This window comes from Simochromis diagramma, unplaced genomic scaffold, assembly GCF_900408965.1.
Source record: "Simochromis diagramma unplaced genomic scaffold, fSimDia1.1 OVJJ01000603.1, whole genome shotgun sequence".
NCBI classification, from domain to species: domain Eukaryota; kingdom Metazoa; phylum Chordata; class Actinopteri; order Cichliformes; family Cichlidae; genus Simochromis; species Simochromis diagramma.
This window is the reverse complement of record NW_024387414.1, coordinates 12,619,217-12,641,262: the sequence shown is the minus strand read 5'-3', so window position 1 is coordinate 12,641,262 and position 22,046 is coordinate 12,619,217. Positions and strand designations below refer to the sequence as shown.

General features: G+C 39.4%; 1 protein-coding gene across 4 annotated transcripts in view; it reads left to right on the top strand.

The window, feature by feature from the left end:
* The window catches only part of LOC120720995 (MAM domain-containing glycosylphosphatidylinositol anchor protein 1), a 204,205-nt gene that overhangs the window by 15,833 nt on the left and 166,326 nt on the right, over nt 1-22,046 (top strand). For 3 of the 4 annotated variants that reach the window (XM_040010956.1, XM_040010955.1, XM_040010957.1), the window contains one exon: nt 344-433. The exons of the other annotated variant lie outside the window; for it this stretch is intronic. In XM_040010956.1, coding sequence (XP_039866890.1) covers nt 344-433 — 90 coding nt within the window. The remainder of the gene's footprint in view (nt 1-343; nt 434-22,046) is intronic. 4 annotated transcript variants of the gene reach the window in all.

The following is a 22,046-nucleotide window of genomic DNA, read 5'->3' as shown; positions in this document are numbered from 1 at the left end:
AAACAGCAGACATCTACAATCCTGTCAATCTCCAATTCTCCATCACACTGGACTGCTTGTAAGCTTTCTATAATCCACGATTGGTGATTGAATTACCTGCCCTTTAAGTTGAATGAAGCGAGGTTCGCTGCGCGGTGGGAACTAAATTGCTCTGTAATATTACTTTCACGGCTTATGGGGTTGCAGGGGACATAGTTGAACACTAAAACAAAGCAATTTAAAGTATCTTTCCCCTCCTTTTTGATTACAATGACTCAGTTGTCGTTTCTTCCATCCTCCATAGTTACGTTTGCAGGCTGTTCCATTCCGTGCCTCTGTTTTCACCCTTGTCTTTTTCTCTCAGGTTATGACGGACCTGAGCTGAACATGGGGCTTTTTTGGATATTGTTATTGTCTCGTGTTTATGCTCTTGCCTGGGGCCAAGGAGTTTACGGTAAGGGCATTATATTTACTTATGTATTCCTGTTATTACATCAATACATGCTTTATTATGCTGACTGAGTGAGCTTGCTAGCAACGAGCGTAATTGAAGGCTTGTCATGAGCTCCAAATTGCTCTTGTTTCAGCAAGGCCTTGCAATAACTGGTCTTAACACTCCTGAGAAAAGCCTGAGGGAGATGGACAACAAATTATCTTAAAAGGGAGAGTTCACTTCTTGGAAGTCAAAAGAGGAAAGCTGGGAAAACATCCAACTCTGTAGTGGAAGGGAAACCCAGCTACTGTAAATCCAATTTAATTCCATTTTTAGGCTGAAAAAAAAAATCGTCATGGTCAAACGCATGTGTTATACATAGTCTAAATTAGGTTGGTGATTTATTACACAAAGTGTGATTAAAGTTGTCCAAGGCTTATGATTAAAAATGAAAAAAGGGCAAAGTTTGGCTTGAATTAAGTTAACACTTTGTCCCATACATACTGAATCAGCTCCACACAGAGGCACCCGCACTCTGAACGACAGCGAGAAAGATGAGAGAGCAGCACAGGCAGAGTTAGAGCGCTCTGATATACAGTCCGTCTTTGTCAGGCAGGTTAAACAGGACAATCGCTCTATGCTTTTTAGGATAAAGCTGAGATTTGTCACCTCTTGCGACTGCAGTTTACTGTATAACAGAAGCTCAGTTGCTTCAGCGACAGGCGCCTGGCCAGTTATGCATCCTCCTGTCCCTTCGGGCAAGAAAAACACACAAACCGATCTGTCAGCTTTGATACTTTGATTTTGACATTTGAAGGCATGTGGCAGCCATTGAAAACAGGGTCTGTTTAGTCATTGTAGCACAGAGTGCTGTTGTCATAAGCAATCCCGCAGCCTGCCTTCACACTGAGAAATGCTGACAATCTGTCATTTGCTGAAGCATATAGGCCTGTATAAAAGTCCTTCCTAATCAGACTCGTACTGCTCCAATACTTCGCACTGCGGCTGTCATGTCAGCATCTGTGTAAACTATATCCAAATTACACGGACAATTCTCAGATTTATTGTATCCACTGTAACGTTTCAACTGGAACCACTAGTTGAGAGACTGCATTGACTTTAAAATAAAATACTTGAGATTTTTGCTTTCAAAATCTGTATTTTGTCAGCCCTCAGCTCTTGCAAGAGCCTATAAATGTACAATAATGGCGATGGATTGAAATCACCAGAAGTGTGCAGAAGTTATTATTTTTTTTCTCAGATTTTCTCTCATCTGTGCACTTATTAGTTCCATTACAAACAGTTTTCCGAGTTCATGTTTTAAACGCAGGTGTACGCCTTACCTTGGGATTGTTATTAGCACGCTATTATGTTCTAAAAGATCAAATTTGTGGATGCTGCAGATGTTTTTCTAACAAAATGGTTCAAAAAGATACTCAGAACTTGAGGTGAGCTTTCATTGCTGGCTGCCATTTTTTAAAAAAATTGAACATTTGTCTCCCTGTGAAGGTACTTCTGTTCTACTTACACGGTCCCGTTAAAGGCTCACATCTCAAAATCACCCTTGTGCATTCTTGTTCTCATCTATTTTGTTCCATAGCTGTGTAAAACAGTCTTGCGTTCTCTTCAGGGTGATGTACTGGGTCTGATGAAACATCTGAGCCTCATGGGCTCTGTCACAAATATGCAGTGGGTCGAAGCAGATATGCAGTCACTGGCAGGCGTGGAGGCTCCAGCGCTGTTTAGTTTGGTTGTTTTTTTTTTTTATCAGAGTCTTCCTTCCCAGTTTTATAGAATATGTGTCTTTTGTGCAAGAGTAGCCTTTTAGGCACCGCTGCGGGAAGAAAAGGCCCACAGCTTTCTTGGGAATTGTACTGGCCACTATTCAGACGCCCAGCAATCCCGGTGGATTGTGTGTTGGTGTTGCTTAGCTGAGCGTATCTGTGCAACAACTGTTTCATGTAGGAAAATCACCGTCGCTAAAAAGAGTCATTCAGAAAACGCAAATGGTTTCACAATTTACACAATTGCAGTAAACAGCACAAGTAGGGGTGATCAGGAAGAGTGCCAACGAGTTTGGCATGCTGTATATGCAGATATGCATAAAATGGTTTCTGTCACTTTGGAATTGTTTAGCACTTGCTCTAGCAGACAGATGCGACTCACCGTCCGTCGGGAGCCAAACGGTGAAAGCGTGCCTGATTGATGTCAGTGCTTTGGATGGCTGTGAGGTTCATTTACTGTAGCCTTCTCTGGGGTGTTTTTGGATGTGTGCGTTTTTATCAGCTCACGCTTGTGAATCTGTGTATGCAGGTGTTTGTGCTCGTGTATGCGAGTGTGTGAAGAGTGTGATCCTGTGAACTTCTGGGTGTGTTGGTGTGCGCAAGTGTGAGAGGGATATGCTTGTGCAGAAGACACACTCAATCCCACTGCAACAGTTCGCTGGCTCAGCAGGGACTTTAGGATCAGTCACTGTTTTTCTTGCAGCAGTGTAGTATTGATTGGACTTCTGTGAGGTCTGTCAAAAAGCTTGTAACACCTGTCCGTCAAATTGGAATTGGACAGACAAGTACACCAATAAAATGTGATTGTGTATTTAATAGCAAAAAGAAAAAGCCTCACACCATATGTTTTGTCACAGCTAAGCAAGCTTTGTTATGCAAGTTTAATCAGATCATTTATAGTACGTCTTTTTTTTTTATTTATCAAACATTCTCCTTCTCTCCTCTGTTTTCTCTTGGGGGATAAGCCTTTTATATGCATCTCCTCACAAACATTCCTGCATATATACATAGTGATTCTGAAGTTTCATTTAATCTGGATATACTGTAATCCAAGGGCATTACAAGCATGATGTGGCATTCACATGCGGCAAGTCTTAACACACTTAAGGATTAAACTTCGAGGCAGTTTGGCAGGATGTGACTTCTAAACTGAAGAGTCAACACAGACAGAGTGTACCAGGAAAAGTGTCTCTTCATGTTGTGGTACTGCATGACATCACACTGTGTGAAATAACAGAGTTCACAGAGACACCAAATTATTGATTGCTCGACAAAGTCACACAAAGCCATTAGCTGGTGCTGTAGATGGAATCCAGACTGCATTAGGCTGCAATGTGATGCTTCATTATGTGCTTGTTAACAGGAAATTTAATGAACTTAAATCAGTGATTTTGCTTAACAGTGGTTTTGTGTTTTTTTAGATTTGAGCAAGACTCGTACAGTAGCTGGGGAAATTAGGCCTCGCCACTGGCCACAGAACAAAGCACTACAGGAAATGCAGAAACTAAGTTAATATGCTTAAAGTGTGCACAGATGTAACAAAACTTTGAAGATGTTGCCTAAGGTTGAATGAAAAGCTTGCTGCATTTCCCATTTTTATTTGCTGTCTCTGTGTATATGTTTTAATCTGGAACTTTATTCACTGCAGTCTATGATGGAAACTAAATACACACATTTACTCAAGTACTCTAGTTACCTAAAGTAACTGTCTTTAGTACATCCATCACTGCTAAAGAACCAAACAAAAAACAGAAGTATTGTTTTATACCACTTTATGTCAAAATCTAAAATTACTTAAAATGTGACAATTTTTTTTATTTAAGAAAGAAAAGATGACATTTGCTAAGCGGTATAACAAGTACATACATCCTGATTTTTACTAGTTGCAATATTAAAGTAATGTAAATATTAAAATACATTATTTACCAAATCCCAAATAATATAGCCACACTAACACAGACCTTGCTGCTTTCTAAATGCTTTCATTTTTACAATAGTTATTATTTAATTTATAATCATTTTCTAGTTTTTTCTACTTTCGGATGAAAAACTTAAACGCTTTATTTTTAATAGACTATTTCTGTATTGTGATATCACAGAAGAGCTACAGTATATTATCTTCCGATGGTACACAGATGAAATAGATCACTGTAGGTTTATGTGACCTGGCCACTGGCTCCCCTGTGACTTTAACTCTTCCTCTTCCCACATCAGCACTTTTTGTTTGTGTCTCTTTCATGTCTCATGCTACTGAGTTTATTTTGAATGCTGAATATTGCCCTTTTCTAATAAGCATCCATAATTTATCGGTGGCTCTGAGGCAGTGGAGGAGGAGGAGGGGAAGGGGGAGAGGAGACAGAGATTGGAAGAGACTGAAACGTTAAGCAAGAGATGATAATAATCTTTTACATCCCTCCTAATCCTTACCTGCTTTTTTCTTTTGACATGCAGAGATGTAGGCACCGAATATTCAGAGGCGCATGCAGACATGTAATCAGGCAAGGTTTTGCATCAAAACACAAGTCTAAACCTTACCCCCATATGTAACCTAAATTTAAAATCACTTTGAACTTTGACCTCTATCTTAAAACCTGTAGTTTTTAATTTTGAGGACATGTTTTTTCATCACTAAAAGGGAGTTGGTCACCAAAACATGACTGTGTACACAGAGGATTATAAATACATCGGTAATGCAAACACACACACACTATCCATGTTTTGCTTAACAGATTGCACCCTCTTACATGAATATGAACTATAGCTACCGAGTGACCTTTCTGTCTGTATCACTTTTAATCAAAGGCCTTGAAATTGTTGGAGTGCTGCTCAAACTCAATAACTCAATCTCTTTTTAAAAGCACAGATAGATAGATATTAATTTTAATTACATTTTTTACTGACATTCATAGATACATTACAATGCTTCCCCAACTAAGTTTTCTTACCATTTTTTCCCTTGATCACTCTTCCTTGCTCTCCTTTCCTCTTTCATATTTTGCTGTATAGCTGACTCGATAATAAAGCCTGACAACATTTCTATTAACCTAGAGGTCAGCTGCAACACCACAGACCTATGGCCAAAATGATATGTTGACTCTGGTTTACACTAGTCTCACTACCTGGGGGCTAAAGGATAAGCACACTAAGACACTAAGACACACTATGTCATTGGAGGACTGATTTATCACCATGCTTGCCATAAATTAGACCTGGAGCTGGCGGTGGGCTCAAGTAGCTCTTGATAGTGTGGTGCATGGTGGCAATACATAGGTAACAATACATATAAATATGTATATGTATATATATATATATATATATATATATATATATATATATATATATACTCCAACTTAATTTACTTATTAGATTTTTTTTATCAATACAGCAAAAAAGTAAGAAATAAGAAATTGCATTCAACTTCATAGCATGGTGGGCAGTATAACTGGTCTTGTATGGACATTTTTGTTCACTTTATTGGAGAGTGAATAAGAAGATTAATATGAATAGTCTTCTTCCAGCATCCCATTAACGTTTGTATACTGTCCCTTCTTCTCTTCATAGCAGATCGTTGTCCCTACCAGCACGACTCATGTCAGAGGTCTCCTAATGTTAAAAGAGTGTTCTTCCTCCCCACTGTTGCCAAATTCTGGCTCATAGGGAACTGTCTGTTTCTTAGGGTTCATCCTCTAAAACTGCAGGGTTTATATCATATATATAAATGTAATACATGTAAAGTGGCTCGAGATTACTTTTGTCATAAATTTGCTGTAAAAACAACAACTTTCTTTTGTCAATCCAACACTATCAGTGAATCAATTCTTTTGCCAGGACAAATTAAATATACAAGTTTGATGAGGCAGAATAAAATGCTGAGAATCACTGGAGGCTCCTGAAGCATGTTTCTACGTTGAAGCGCAGTCACAGTCTTTATAATTCTTGCTCAAAGATCATTACGCAACCCTTCTTCAATCTGTTCATTTGTAGTTCTTATTTCCTGTCTTCGTATTTAACTCTCTCTCTTGGATGATTATGTTATCGTTCATGCAGATACAATTTTCACATGCATGTACAGAGAAGCATGTGAACAAACATGTTACCTTCTGGTGAACCATACTCCTACCGATTTTCATGTCTTTGCATTTGGATGTTGGTCAGTGTCACATACATGGTAATAATACATGGGACTACACACACCAGCACACATACCTCTTTGGATGAGAGATGTCCAGAGTGTAACAGGATGACGTAGGTGCCCTGTGGGCAGGAAAAACTGTCAGGGAAACTTCACTTTTCTCGTCTGTACTGCCTCTGTACTCCTGTCACTCTGTCAGACATTATCAAGCACCTCTTACTGGCTCTACTTCAGGAGGGAATATGTGTGGGTCTCTGTATGTTTCTTTGTGCAGAAATTTAGTAAAGCAGAGCATCTTTATATTTCAACGTATTTTGGCGAAAGAAAAAATAGCAAAGTTGTTGTGCAGATGTGCTTGGTGGTGTCTTTTTAGTTTTTTGTGTGCACGGGGACTTGAAAGTTGAAGAATAAGGGGTATAGTGTTTTAATGTGTGAGTTGTATTGTGCACCTGCATGCATGGACATGATAGGGAGGGAACATTTGGCATCTAACTTATTCATGAAGGCAACAGGACGGTTGTGAACAGCGGTGAGAACATGGCTTACATCAGAGACCGTCTGCCTCCTCTTGCACTTCTCTCACACTGTCACTTGCTTTCTTCTTCACTTCTCTTTCACCCTGCTTTCCTTTATCTTCAGCCTTTATTTCTGTCTTTAGCTTCATTCTTTTTGCTGGTAAATCTTAGCATAGTTTCCTCATATATTGCAAGGTTTATATACAAGCTTCTATAAGTGGATTTTTTCAGAAATATCAGACAGTCCTTGTGAAAATTATGCTAGCCACAGTATTTTTTTCTTGCCACCACTGGTACTTTTAAAAGTTTGAATTTTTTAATCCTACAGACATTGGCGTCAACAATCCCACATATAAAGTTACTCTGCTTGGAATACTGCTTGGTCCCTGATATCTTTTTCATCATGTATTGAAATATCCAGAATATATTAATATGAAAATGTTGGTTACAAAATTTCTCATATGCTGAAGAAAGAATTCAAGCAGGCATGTTTGTTGTACACATGGCTATTGTCACCTCTGTTGTACATATTTGGGAAATGAAGAGCCAGGTGTCATAAATCTAGGGCAACCTGCTAGTTGGCCTAACCACCACCCTCACTGCTTCACTCACATATTTATCCATTCACACACTGATTTGTTCATGCGTGTGCTAATAACTTTTACATGTCCTTTGTCACATTGTCTTTATGAAACTGTCTTCTCAGTAAACTCGCACAATGCAGTCGTGCATTTACTACTATCATTACCAAGACAGTAAGTTGTTACAGTCTGACAACTGGCCCTATTTCTTGGACCAGGTTGCACAGATGTGGCGCTAAATCACATTAGAAGAATGGAGAGAGTCAATAAAAGACAAAAGCTGCTATAGACTATGAAACAAATTGGATACAGTTTCCAGGTCTTAGAAAGTGAAGCCACAACAGAAGTGCATGTGGCTCTTGAGCTCTTAGAGCCCCTCAACTATGATTTCTACAAGCTTTGAAAAAGAGGGAAAAAAAATCAGCTTTTTGTATATTTATTTACTTTATACCCATTCTATCCTTTTTCTTCTGTTGTTTGGTAAAAGAGGATGAATTGTTCTTTTTATGCTGAAGGTTGCTGACACCTGCAATAGGAAGTCAGAGGTATAAAAAGATATAGAAGAAAATGTCTCGACTACTCGTCGATCTTTGATCGTTGTCCTTGGTAAAACCTTGAACCTTGAAGTCTTCAAAAGAGGGCTTCATTAGCTGAAAGGTGATGTCATGGTGGCTATATTCACCTTTTTCTTTAGACATTCTATACAAGAACAGACATAGTTTTTTCATGCTCACAGTTGTGGTGGTGATTGAGAAGTATTTTTTCAAACAGTGGAACCTGTTGATGCCAGACATGAAAGATGTCAGAGCCTCTATGGATGAGAGACATCCAAGCTGTAGGTCCTTAAAAAATAAAATTGCCGCTTTGGTAAACATTGCCATGTGCAAGTAAAAACAAATAAAGACAAATAACTAAAATTCTGTAAAATACACTAGGTTGGATTTAAGAATTCTCTCTGTAAATGAATACTCTATGGGAGGCTACAGGTGTCAACAACACAGCTGACAATTTTTTTTTGACTCACACAAAGCAAATTAGGGGACTTTACATATCTGTATTTATGATGGTGCCCTCAGCACACGTGTATATACAGATTTGTTCTAAATAAATGAGTGGCAGAAATATATGCTCTAAATAAATTAGAGGTAGAAAGATGTGTTTTAAATAAATGAGTGTCAGGAAGCACACAGTCTACTTTCTGCCACATTGTTTCAAGTTGTTCCTACCACATAGATTTTGCCTTTCCCTGTAGTGACTGCCAAAACCCCCAAACAACAACAAAACAACCACAGCTGCTCAAGTTGGTCGTGTCCAACTAAACTTTCTGACAGCAAGAAGGGATCAACACTGGAAATCTATCTTTTGCTCCTACACAAGTCAGGCCTCAATAATTCAGCGATGCGTGCTGCTTGGAGATCTCGCCCTCTCCCTTTTCCTCTTTCGTTCTCAGTCAGTGTCTCAAACTTGTTCTCCCTCAGTGGCAAATTCCCCTCCTCCTCCCATACACATGGTGGTTTTTACTCAAATTTTCCAGCACTTTAAATGTTTGAAATTTTAGCCTGCTGCTCTCACACTTTCACATCTTTTTCTTCTCATGCATCTCAGCTGGCTCAGAGGAGATGGGGTATAATCTGCCGGATATTTTGAAAAGTCCCCATGTTCTCAGTGTAGCAATTTACCTGCCAGCAGCTACACATTCTGATCCCTCTCCTCCTCCGCCACATCTTTCCTCATTCTGGCTTTAACCATCTACTAAACTTTTACCAGTCAAAAAAGATGTTCCTGTCACCTTCCTCCCTCCCTTCCCTCCTCACACTGATCCTCTTTTCCTTCCCAGCCATCCATACAGCTACCCTTAGCATGTCATAAAAGTGCATCCAGTCTGAGCTTTCCATCCTCTTTCCATCCTAATTCCCTCTCTTCATCCACGTCCTTTCGCTGGATCCAACCCTTAAACTCTCCTAACCCCCCCCCCCCCCCCCCACCCCCACCTCCCTTCACTACCCTTCTCTTTCTTTATACACAGCCTCTCTCTCCTCCAAAGCCCTGTCATCTTCTCACCATCATCCACTGATTCAGTGGCAAGCATCCACCCACCTCTCCACTTACTGCAAATATAGGACATAGCGCACACGGTCATTGAAAGCTGCAGACAGGCTTTTGGGAAGCCAGTGGAGGGCTGACACTAGGGAGCAAGGAGACAGCCGCAACCTGAGGAAATGAGGACAAAGGGAAAGGTGCTCTGGTTTGATTTGGTTGGTTGGTGTAAGCCTGTTACACCAACCAACTGTTTATGAAATTAAGCAAACAAAAAACTGGAGGATGTAACTGGTTCAATTTCTTTTATTTCATAAAAAGGATATAAAAAGAAATAAGAAGACAGGTTACAAGTGTAAAAAAGATTCATATATCCTTTTCATGTTTTCTTAAACTTAATAATAACAATGGATTGCATTTATATAGCGCTTTATGGGGCCCTCAAAGCGCTGTACAATTCCACTATTCATTCACTCTCACATTCACACACTGGTGGAGGCAAGCTACAGTTGTAGTGACAGAAGCAAGGCTTCCATATCGCACCATCGGCCCCTCTGGCCATCACCAGTAGGCGGTAGGTGAAGTGTCTTACCCAAGGATACAACGACCAAGACTGTACGAGCTGGGGCTCGAACCGGCAACCTTCCGGTTACAAGACGAACTGCCAACTCTTTGAGCCCCGATCGCCCCTGATAGTTAAACTTGACTTTAACTATCAGCCCCACCCAATGTGTTTTCTTACAGGTTAAGTACCCTGTCAGTCATCATTAAATGTAGCAGAGTGAGCCTCATTTCAGTTGCTGGATTTACTACAACATGCTCTCTGTGTTATTTGAGAGCACTGCATTGTGGTTTTTAAGGAACAGAATATATTCTATATGTTAGTAATGTTGATAAGATAAGATAAGATAGAACTTTATTAATCCCTCGGGTGGATTCCTCTGGGAAATTCGGTTTCCAAAAGCACAGCACCGACAGAAGTTACAGTTACAGAATGTTATATATATATATATGTACACACACACACATATAAATACAGAGACAAATATAAATAAAATATACGAAGGGGATAAATAGAATAAATAGCAATAAAAATAAAAATACAAGTGAATTGCACATTTCAAGTATTGAGGTCTATTGCACCATTGACTATTTACAAAAGTATTGCACAGTGAGGTGAAGAGGCACTACAGCTTAGTTGTTCCCCCCTCCTTTGTCCTCCTGTTTCCCTTCCCTCTCCCCTCCAGAGAGGAGTTAAACAGTTTGATGGCGTGTGGGACAAAGGAGTTTTTAAGTCTGTTAGTTCTTGTTTTGGGGAGAAGCAACCTGTCACTGAACAGACTCTTCTGGTTGTTAATGGCCGTGTGCAGAGGATGCCCAGCATTGTTCATAATGTCCATCAGTTTCTTTAATGTCCTTTTCTCTGCCACTGTCACCAGAGTGTCCAGCTTCATGCCGACCACAGAGCTAGCCTTCCTGATCAGCCTGGATGAGTCCTTCTTTGCTGTGCTGCTCCCCCAGCACACCACAGCATAAAAAGTACTCCAGCAACCACTGACTGGTAAAACATCCTCAGGAGCTTCCTGCAGATGTTAAAAGACCTCAGCCTCCTGAGGAAGTACAGTCGGCTTTGGGCTTTTTTATACAGGTGCTCTGTGTTGCATGACCAGTCCAGTTTATTGTCCACCCACAGCCCGAGGTACTTGTACTTGTTGACCACCTCCTCCCCCTCTATCTGAACCGGCAGTGGACCTTCTCTGGACCTCCCGAAGTCCACAACCAGTTCCTTAGTCTTTGAGGTGTTGAGTTGCAGGTGGTTTGTGTGACTCCATGCGACAAAGTTCCTCACCAGACTTCTGTACTCCTCTTCCTGATCATCCCAGATACACCCCATGATGGCCGTGTCATCTGCAAACTTCTGAATATGGCATAATTCAGAGTTGTAGCAGAAGTCAGAGGTGTACAGGGTGAAGAGAAGAGGGGACAGCACAGTTCCCTGTGGTGCTCCTGTGCTGCTGACCACAGTGTCAGACGTGATGTCCTTCAGCCTGACGTACTGTGGTCTGTCGGTGAGGTAGTCGGAGATCCAAGCCACCAGGCAGGGGTCCACCTCCATCCTGTTCAGTTTTTCCTGAAGCATACAGGGCCGGATGGTGTTAAAGGCACTGGAAAAGTCAAGAAACAGGATCCTGACCGTGCCTTTTCCCCCATCCAGGTGTGAGTGGGCTCTATGCAGGAGGTACAGGATGGCATCCTCCACTCCGACACCCGCCTTGTATTCAGCAGCACATTGTGCATATAAATATCATGTTCATACATTCAGTTAAGTAAGACTGCAGTGTAGTGTGTAATATTGCATGTATTATTTAAATGTATTTATATACTTTTTTTTTTATGTATTTCTTTTTTTTAGACTCACACATAAAGGGAAAAAGTCAGTATTGTTGAAAGAACTACTGATGCACGATGTGAGAAATAAAACTTATTGATGACCTTCCTGATTTATAACAGTAAGTGCATTTGTAACCCTGGAACAAATTGATGTGATTCACAGAATGCACTGAAAAAGATCTTTTTTAAAAAACAGAAAATGCAGCTAAGCTTACAGTGGCAGGTTTCACAACCTTGACATGTGACATGTTCACTGCAACAGCTATATTAAACTAGAAACAGCAGTGCAGACAGCATGTGTGGACGAAGCGCAATCAGTGTTAATGTCATTTTTTATTTATATGAAGCAGCATGTTACGTCTAATGTAAAATTTAATCGAAGTGACATTGCTTCGTTAGAGGAACGAACATCTGGAGGTCAAAACACCGAAGATTCTTCTACTGCTTGATAGCAATTTTACCAGGTTAATTTTCAGCCACATTTCTGGTTAAGGTTTGAAGTCATTGAACAATGAAAAGGTTAATTGTGAAAATTTGCAAAGACAAAAACGAACACAGTTGTAAAATGGGAGGCTCAGAGCTGCAGATCTCTGAAAGTGACACAATGGACAGAGATACTTGGATAGTCTAGCTAGATGGGCAAGTGCTTCACTCTTGGCTCAAGGGTCACCAGAGTTTCTGGAACAGCTCAGACAGTGTAGACGACATTGCTTAACATCAACCTCTATGGTGAGCATCCAAGAAATCTTTGGCACAAAATAGAAAGATTAAACTTTTCTAAAGAACTTTTAAGAAGCCTGATGAATATTAGAGGGATGTTCTTTGGTTAAATGAGATAAAGATAAAATTGTTCAGCTCAGCTGGGATCCAGCATGTCAGGGATGAACCTGGCCAAGAATACCACAACCGAATACCACATAGTCTGAGAGTGAAGCACAGAGGTGTTAGTGCAATGATTTGGAGTGAGTCCAAAAGTAAAAGTGGTGAAGACACTCAAATGTATTTCTTAGTTATGCATTTGAGATTGGGTTTCTGATTAGCTTGTTTAGTTCTAGTTTTTAATTCTTGTTTTCTTTGTAGCTTCAGACTACCTTATTATTGTATAATTAGTTTCCTTGCAATGGTATTAAGTCTTTGGTTCTTGTGTTTTCTCTATTCTAGTGATAAGTCTTTGTAGTCTTTGGCTTTTTAATAATAGTCTCACTAGTGTCCCTGTTCATGCCTCCATCTGTGTTCCTGACATCTTACATCTTTTATTCAGGTTATTCAGGTCATTTTCCTGTTTTACTTTAAATTTTGTGTCCTTTTCTTCGTGTATGTCCTTCATCAATTTCCTGATTGCTTTCAGTATTTTTTTTAATTACGTTCACCTTTGTTGCCTTCTTCACCCGTTTGCAGTGTTGGGAAGGTTACTTTTAAAATGTATTCCATTACAGATTACAGATTACATGCCCCAAAATGTATTCTGTAACGTATTCCGTTACGTTACTCAATGACAGTAACGTATTCTGAATACTTTGGATGACTTAATATATTATCATGCTTTTTACAACAACGTGAATGTACTATTGCTGTGTGATTTATTACTGTTACTGAAGGTCCGCGACTCCAAACTATAGTAAAGGGACCTCTGGCTAATACGGCGGGGTCCCTGTCGGCTCGTAGCCGAAAAATAGCTTTACTTTGTTGTGTGGGTCAACTTTTCTTGCGAGAGACAGAGAGAGGCGTTGAAAGGCTGCTCCAACGGAACTTATTGTTTCGGAGGAAAACACGAACACGGTGTACAGTCGAATCTTAATAGCTTACTTACAACTGGGCTCGTCAGACACTCTTCTTGGCTGAAGTGGTTATTATTATATTTACATGCTTCCAGCTCCTGTTTTTCCTCGATGACAACTCGTACCTTTCCACTCCCCTTTTTCTCCCTCCTCGCGCTCACAGACACATAACGTGTATGGCAGTCCATTCTCCCTGCAACACTGACTACACTGCCCATGATGCTACATTCTTTAGAGCTATGCTTGTAGCATTCTGCCTGTTAGCTTAGCACAACAACAACAACAAAAAGGCGCTCTCTCACCCAGGAAACACACAGCCGCAGAGAGAGAGAGAGCGTCGCCCTGTAACCATGGCAACCGTAACGCTGCCGCCTGGAACAACAGAACGTAGCTGTCAAACAAAACCCAAACAGTCCTGACCCGCGACAATATGAAACAGGAAAGTACCGCCGTGTAATCCATTTATTTCAACAAAGTAACTGTATTCTGAATACCACCTTTTTAAACGGTAACTGTAACGGAATACAGTTACTCATATTTTGTATTTTAAATACGTAACGGCGGTACATGTATTCCGTTACTCCCCAACACTGCCCGTTTGTCATGCCCCATCAGTTTTGAATGTATTTATGGTTCTGGCATCTCCCCAGTGTACTCTCTCTTTGTATCATGGATTTTGTACTCTGGAATATTTACACTCTGATAAACTGACTTGATAAAAGGTTTACTTTTTTAAGTTCTGTATTTGTCTCCTTAAATCTGTAAACCTTGACAAGGATCACCTGTGTTAAATATTCCACACCTGCTCCCAGTCAGGCTCTGCAATGCAAATATAGTGTCAGCTGTCTATCTCCCACTTGCCTGATTGCCTTTAAACTTGGATTAGTCAACCTTTCAACCACTGCTTGTTTCCCCATGTCTGCAGCTGATCTCCTCTTTGACCTTTTGGGCTGCTTCATGGACTTCTGTTTGCATTCTCCACATCTGGTTTGTTTGCCACAGTTCCTGCCTTCCTGTGCACGACCACTACCTGTTTTAAAATAAAGATTTAGGTTTTGGATTTTTTCCCAGTCTACTGAATCCTGAATTTCCACCCGTCCCCCTGTGATAGTGATATGCTGACTGGAATCCAATAAACACCTTTATTTCTATTTTAAAAAGACTGAGCAACGCAGCCCTCAGGCAAAGAGCAGAAGAAACAAAATCTGGTTGTACATTTCTCCAGAAATTTGTGGAGAGCTGATATCCTCAGTGATGAGAAAAAAAAGTGGGCACACAAAGTAAAGAAGACAAGTTTTCAATCCCAGTAATGAAAGGTATACTGACTGATGTATGAAAGTGATATTGCACAGAGGTGTGCTCATTTATGTTTTACATGACATGTTAAGTCATTCTGTGGTGGGTGCTGTAAATGAAAAGTAACTTGTAGTTAGTTCACACTTTTAATGTTCAGAGTTTATTTATTTGTAAGTTGAAATGAAAGGAAACATGTCTAGGTTAGGTTCTCAGTCATCCAGGTCATCGTACTCTACGGAGCTTGGCAAGAAAAGCGTCTGGACTTCTTTAAGTTGCTTGAAGACGTTTCACCTTCCATCCGAGAAGCTTCTTCAGTTTTAAGTCTGGTGGTGGTCAGAGGGCCCGGTGGCGCCAGTGTCCGGCAGCCTCGCCTCTGTCAGTGCGCCCCAGGGCAGCTGTGGCTACAATGTAGCTTGCCATCGCCAGTGTGTGAATGTGAGTGTGAATGGGTGAATGACTGAATGTAGTGTGAAGCGCTTTGGGGTCCTTAGGGACTAGAAAAGCGCTATACAAATGCAGGCCATTTACCATTTAAGTCAGTCGTAAGACACCACTGTTCAAAGAGGCGGTGGCTTACGACACCAACTGTCTGCATCTATAATCCAGTTTTGAAATCCCTTCCCAGACGCCTTAATGCCCACTCTCATCCTGGGCCTTCTGACCTCAGGAAATTGCATGATAAAGTCGGGCTAGTTTTCACAATGCGTTCACCTGAAACCTTGGCTGATTGTGACCTACACCAGTTTTCACACCTTGGCTTGTGTGATTAGGTAGAAGATCATTAGGGGGTCCATGTCCCTCTAGGGAGGCTACTCCCACAGGGCTTAAATCTGGACTCTCCACCATTTGACCTTAGAACTGAAAAAGCTTCTTGGATGAGAGGTGAAACGTCTTCAAGCAACTTGAAGAAGTCCAGACGCTTTTCTTTCCAAGCTCCTTAGAAATGAAGCATGATGTGCCTGTTCAGTGGTTTGTCCAGTGTTGGTCATCAAGCTGGAACAGCTTATCTGTCTAAACATTGTAAACTTGTGTCAAGGCTATTTTAGTTATTGTTAGTATAATTTCTGACCCATCTTGTGGTAGCTAAGATGCGTTATGAGTGTGTGAGTTAAGTAGTAACAGCCTTTGACAATAAATTAAAAAGCATATTAAAACCACTTCTTAGGTTCTGCTGCATATTTGACGTTTTCTGTACAGTGGTGTAAATGGCATCCTGTGACATGTAAATTTATTTGTTTATTTATTTTATGCTCTAGGGACAGGTACATTTATTAACAACATTGAAATATCTATTTGTACAATTTAGCATAGCTTTCCGCATGTTTCACTTGTGACACCTCAAACCAGCGCCAGTACTTTTCCTGTGGATAGGAATAGTCTTTTCACAAGCCACATCCATGGCCGATGAGTCGGTCTGACATGGAAAAGTCAGGAAACCGCGTTGTTAGCAAAAAAGGCAGGGTTCATACTGATTCTTAATAAAAATCTCGAGATTAAGATTATCCGAATCTTAAGCAAGTCTAAACTATCTAGCCCTGTAGAGATCTTGTGGAAATGCATTCTATGAGGATGGAAAACTAATGAGATCTGCAATTTTCAGATTCGTGTATGAGAATATTATTTTGAACTCAATCACTGTGACGCCCGTGGCTCAGTAGGGACATGTTACCCTGCATAAAAGTAATTTCCCCACACATCCTTCATTTGTGGAGGAGGTACTGTGAGGCAGGATAATGTAGTGGGTAAATTTCACATTTTCATCCAAAGAAACCAGAGATGTGTGCGACAATTTTCTGAATTGTCAGCTGATCTCGTGGCTACACAGCGATGATGTGGAGAAAAAAAGCTTTAGGTAGTGATGGTGTATGTCATCATCACATTTTGAGGATTTGACGCTACGAGGAGAGAAATCTGAATGGCATGGTTGTATGAATTTATGTAAACTGACAACTTGGTTTCCCTAAAATGAATCATATCATTTTTATATCAACACTACCTTTCCAGTTTAGACATTAACACATGATTGGTGAAATCTGATTGAATTTTGACAGCTGATGATGTGGAATGGGTTTGGTTCATGGAAGAAGAGTAAAAAAAAAAAATACAGTTGAAGGACACATAGTAGAGCAAAAGGCTTACATTAAAAACCAGACGCGGTGAGAGTGACATTGAAAAGGGCAGGGCTAGATACAGAGCAGCTAAAAGAAGAAAGGCTTCCCTAGAGAGAGAGGGACTGACAAAAAATCTGAAAGAAATGGAAAGAATCAGCGAGACAGTAAGAAAAGGTGGGAGTGAGGATAAGACCTAAAGTTGGTTTGATTTATACTTAACTACATTGTACATCTTTTTACGTGTGAGCTGTATGTGGAATTGATTGACTGCTTATAAGAAAACTTTGATCAAAAACACATCAAAGAAAGTCAGATAGGTTTCTGAATAGTTTTCTGAATTACTGCTAGTGTGGTTAATCTATCTGCTTTCCAATGATCTTGGACAAAATGCTTTTGTTTTCAAATTGCTTTCCAAAACCGCACACAGAAACACATCTGTGTACCTGGACAAACCCCCAAAAGTTATAAGCAGAGACATTTGAGGCTTGTTGTATAGTTGTGAGGTATTTACAGGCTGCAGAATAAAAAGAAAGTTTCACAATGTCTGGCTTCTATCAGGCTCTCATCTCTCTTCTTTTCTGCCTCTACACGGGATGCCATTGTCAATATATTCCCTGATAGAACAGACTATCTCCCTCTTTTTTTATTATTATTGTACACTTTTTCACATTATAGAACATGGAGTGGAAACTACAGGCAGTACATGGAAGAGCCTGACTTGTCCACCTTAAGCGCTTTCACTGGGTTTATTTTTCTTTGTCTTGTTTTTTTGTTTTTTTCCACATCATGATTACTCACAACAGGCTTTTTCCTCAGCTACACTTTTTTTTTACACTTTCATTCTTTCTCTGTATTCAAAGTCTTCATCCATTTCAGCTTCATTCCTCATTCTTCCATGTTTTTAATCTTTCTTCCTCACCCTCTCTATTCTCGCCTGCAGCACCCTGCAATGCAAACACAACCTGTTCTGAAGGGAAGTGAATTATTGAAGCCGCTGCTGCCATTCCCTCTGTGCAGAAGTGGGCCGCAGAGGAAGGTTGGGGGGGAACGGAGGGAGGAATAAGGGGGGATGAAAGAAATGGAGACGGTAGATTTGTAAGAAGGCACAATGGTTTTGGGGTGCAGAGAAATCTGATTTTATTTACATCTTTGCTGCATGGGACGGTGCATGTAGTGGGAGAAGTAAGGGAGGTCAATTATGTAAATTGTGTTTATATTGAGCAATTTTAAATCTCCTGCTACATAAAATTAGCCTAACATGTTAAGCAAAATTTAAAACATTTCATTGCGTAATCCCTAAAATAAACTAGCCTTTTTGTTTAGCTTTATTTTCTGAACTCTTAAAAACAGTACAGTTGACAGTAGACATCATTACACATTCAACAGTGTCTGCCACCGTTGCTGTCTTTTTCTGACTTTGCCCTTTCCCTGTATATTCCTTTCTGTTGTGCACACTCTCTTTATCTTGCCGTCTTTCCTGTCTCAAACTCATGCCAATACGGTGCATTTTTCTCTGGCAAAATGTTCATGTTGAAGCTAAAATTCCTTAAATATTCACACAGGGTAAACTAAGTGTAGTTACTTAATCTTACTTTGTCTTCTAAGCCTTTTAGATATGCAGAATTGTTAATTAAAGTCCCAAGATCTTATGTTTAAGTAATTTGGGCGTGAATGTGTGTGTGGGTGTGCATATGATTTTCATCTTTGGGAATTATATTAAAATCATTCTGAAATATACTCCTAGTTCCCCACGGGCACATATACAGTTTTAAGGCAGGGTAATTCTTTTACATAGGTTTGCTCTGTCAACCACTGGAAAGACATTTTCTATTCAATTCTATTCTATTCTATTTATATAGCACCAAATCAAGATTCAAGATTTATTTTATGGTCATTCAGCACATTCAGTACTGAAGAAACCTCCAGTAGAACGAGGTTCAGAGAGGGGCAGCCAACTGCTGCGACCAGTTGGGGATTATGGGACCAAGACAGGACAAAAGACATACTGGAAAAGATTCAGAGACTATTAGCAACTAATGATTAAATGCAGAGTGGTGTATAAACACATAGAGAGTGAAAAAGAAACAGTGTGTCAATCAAATAATAAGTCTACTAAAAACAAAAGTCCTGTGATCAGTTCTCCAAAATCAACTCACAGATAGCATGCACATGTGAGATGTCTAATAGCCAGGAATCCCTAACTGGCTGAATCTTACTGAATGCATATATAGGTGCAAACCTGACGAAGGTTGCACAGACCGTAAGATTAATAGGAATGATGGTAAGTGGGACTGTGTACGGAAGTTATACAATTTTCTTCACAAATGTTTTGGTAAACCCCCAAACCTCAATTTTAATCCTTTTGAACCATTGAAAGTTGAAGTTTCTTGCTAATTAATGCAGTTATCCTGAAGGATTTTCTTTGGAAAGCAATTGTAATTTTTTTCCTCAATTAGGGCGAGTCTCATCGGCCCTGAAGCTGCAAAGCATCCCCACAACATTAAACTGTCACATCCACACTTGCCTGTTGGTACAAGGTTATTTTAAACTCACACTGGATGTAAGAGGACCCCTGATTTCCAAAGTGTGCTTTCAGCTCATCAGTTTGAACAAATTTCCTCTACAGGTTTGAAGATCAGCAAAGTGTTTTGGCCAAATTCTGTGTCTTCTCTGTCTTTGTAACGTCTGAATGGTGACTTGTTGTAAGATGTGGGATGCTTGTAGTTCCTTGGATATTTTCCTTTGATCTTTTGTGACTGTGCTTTTCAAGCAATTTTAGAACATCGGCAACATCTCGGAAAGTTCACCATTATTCCAACTGATCCCTGTTTGTAGCAAGTATCTCTCACAGTGGATCTGTACAGTCTCTGACTATAAACTGGTATGTAAACCCATAACATTGATTTATCTCCTTCATCCTCATGTTTTGTTTTGTTTTTAGAATTTTTGTTTTTTGGTAAACTGGAGACACGTTCCAGCCAACTACATGCTTCTGAAAATGATCTATTTTTCCAAGTGATTTCTGCTATTTAATCAGGTCCGGCTGCAACCAGCTGTGAATGCAGTTATTTATTTCATTTATTCAAAAATTAAGGTAGCAAATAATGTCTCACATATTCCAAGTTGCTATTAGTTAACATTAAAATTCCAACCAGTATTTAAGTCTTGCATTTTGTGTGTTTTATTACAATATTTTTGTTTTATTCACAGTTTAGTAAGACATACACATAAAAGTAAAGAATGGTGAGGGTGGAAGCTTTTTTCACAGCACTGCGTATCAAATATTGAAGAGAACAACAAAGAATAAGAGAGTGCTGCAAATATAGATAAAGGAAGGCGGTCAAAACTGCTCAAATACACTAACAAACACCAATAAACTGATATAAAACACTAAATAAACATTTATAATTCATAGTTTTGGGCAAAAAAAAGACAAAGTTAGTATGCTCTAAAGGGCTTTATGTTTGTGTTACTGAAAAGCCTCACTAGAATCATATTGCCCATAAGATAAACTAGCTGTGGGATTTCATGTACTTTATCTTCTCTTAAGAGTCTCACTTCTCTAATTGCTTCTTTTTGTTTGGCAGTGAGAGCTTTGAATCCCTGCCCAAGAAAATATGTTTTTTATTGGCGCCAAATTGAATTGAAAATTGTTGATGCAATATAAATGTGTTTCACCGTGGAATCGGCTCTGCGCCAGAGTGTTGATGAATGTGCTTTGGCACAGTTTTGGAGCAGATACTACCCGTTCAGACGTTTGTGAGCATCCTAGGTTAACTTTCTAACTTTCGCTGTTGTCCTTGAGCTTGACAAGTGATGTTAAATGAAGTCTTCTAAATAAGCTCAAAGAGAGTGTTAAGGAAATGTTTTTGGATGTGCAGGGAGTGACTGCGTGTATGTGTATGTTCATTATACTTTTCAAACAGATTATTTTATTGGCCTGTTTTATGCATATATTATAAAATGTCGTTTAACACAGCCCTTTCAGTTGAACATTTGAAGGACATTTCATGGGGGTTCATTCTTGAGGAAGTCACTAAAAGGATCTCATTATTGTAAGGTAATCTGGCTGAACACGATTTGACTTTAAGTGAAACGCTCTTGTAGAGAGATCAATATTACCTTATGTTATCAAATTATCATAAATGTGCCAATCATAGAAGAGCTAGGGAATCTCCTCTCTTTTATCTGCATTTATATTTTCATTTATATTCTGCTTGTGCTTATGATGAAGTCAATTAAAAGCCAATTAAAAAAGAGATAAAATAATTATCTTCTTCAGATCATGCATATTTGCACATTCATGTGTTTTTTTCACTTCTCTCTACACTCACTTTTTTGTACATTATATTATAATAGCAGGGGAAGTCAGAAGCCACAAGAGGTTTTATGAAGATACCACCCCTCTAAATAACACTGGTGGACCTATGTAACAATGAAAATTAGATAAGAAGAACAAATAATAATAATAATTACATAGGAGATATGTTAACAATATTTCTAATAATAATATAAAACATTTTTTGGCTTACAGTATTTATTATTTTGAATCCATAGAAAGCAGTTATCAAATGAGGATTTGAATATATACAGTTTTGATTATTGATTATTTTATTTTCTTATTTTCTTAGTGGACTTTTTTTTAGTTTAAGAAAAAAAATTGCACCTTGTCCTAAGAACTCAATATACATCACAGCTTTGCCATCATTTAAATTCAGAGGATTAATTGTAAAATCTTCTGCTTTGAGAGAATTTGACTCATGTATATCACACATGACAGCTGCAGAACATTACCTATAATAATATATTCATTGTGATATGAAACATCTGTACCTTAGATAGACACGGCCAAATAAGTAGGGAAAATTTAGCTCGACTGAGGATGTTACACAACAAGTTGATCATCTTGCACAAAGGCAATGTTCTCCTTCTTTCTCTCCTTGAGCTATAGTAGCATCTTTTTTACTTTTTGAGTTTCATGTGAACATTATTGAACAAGTTGGTACCTT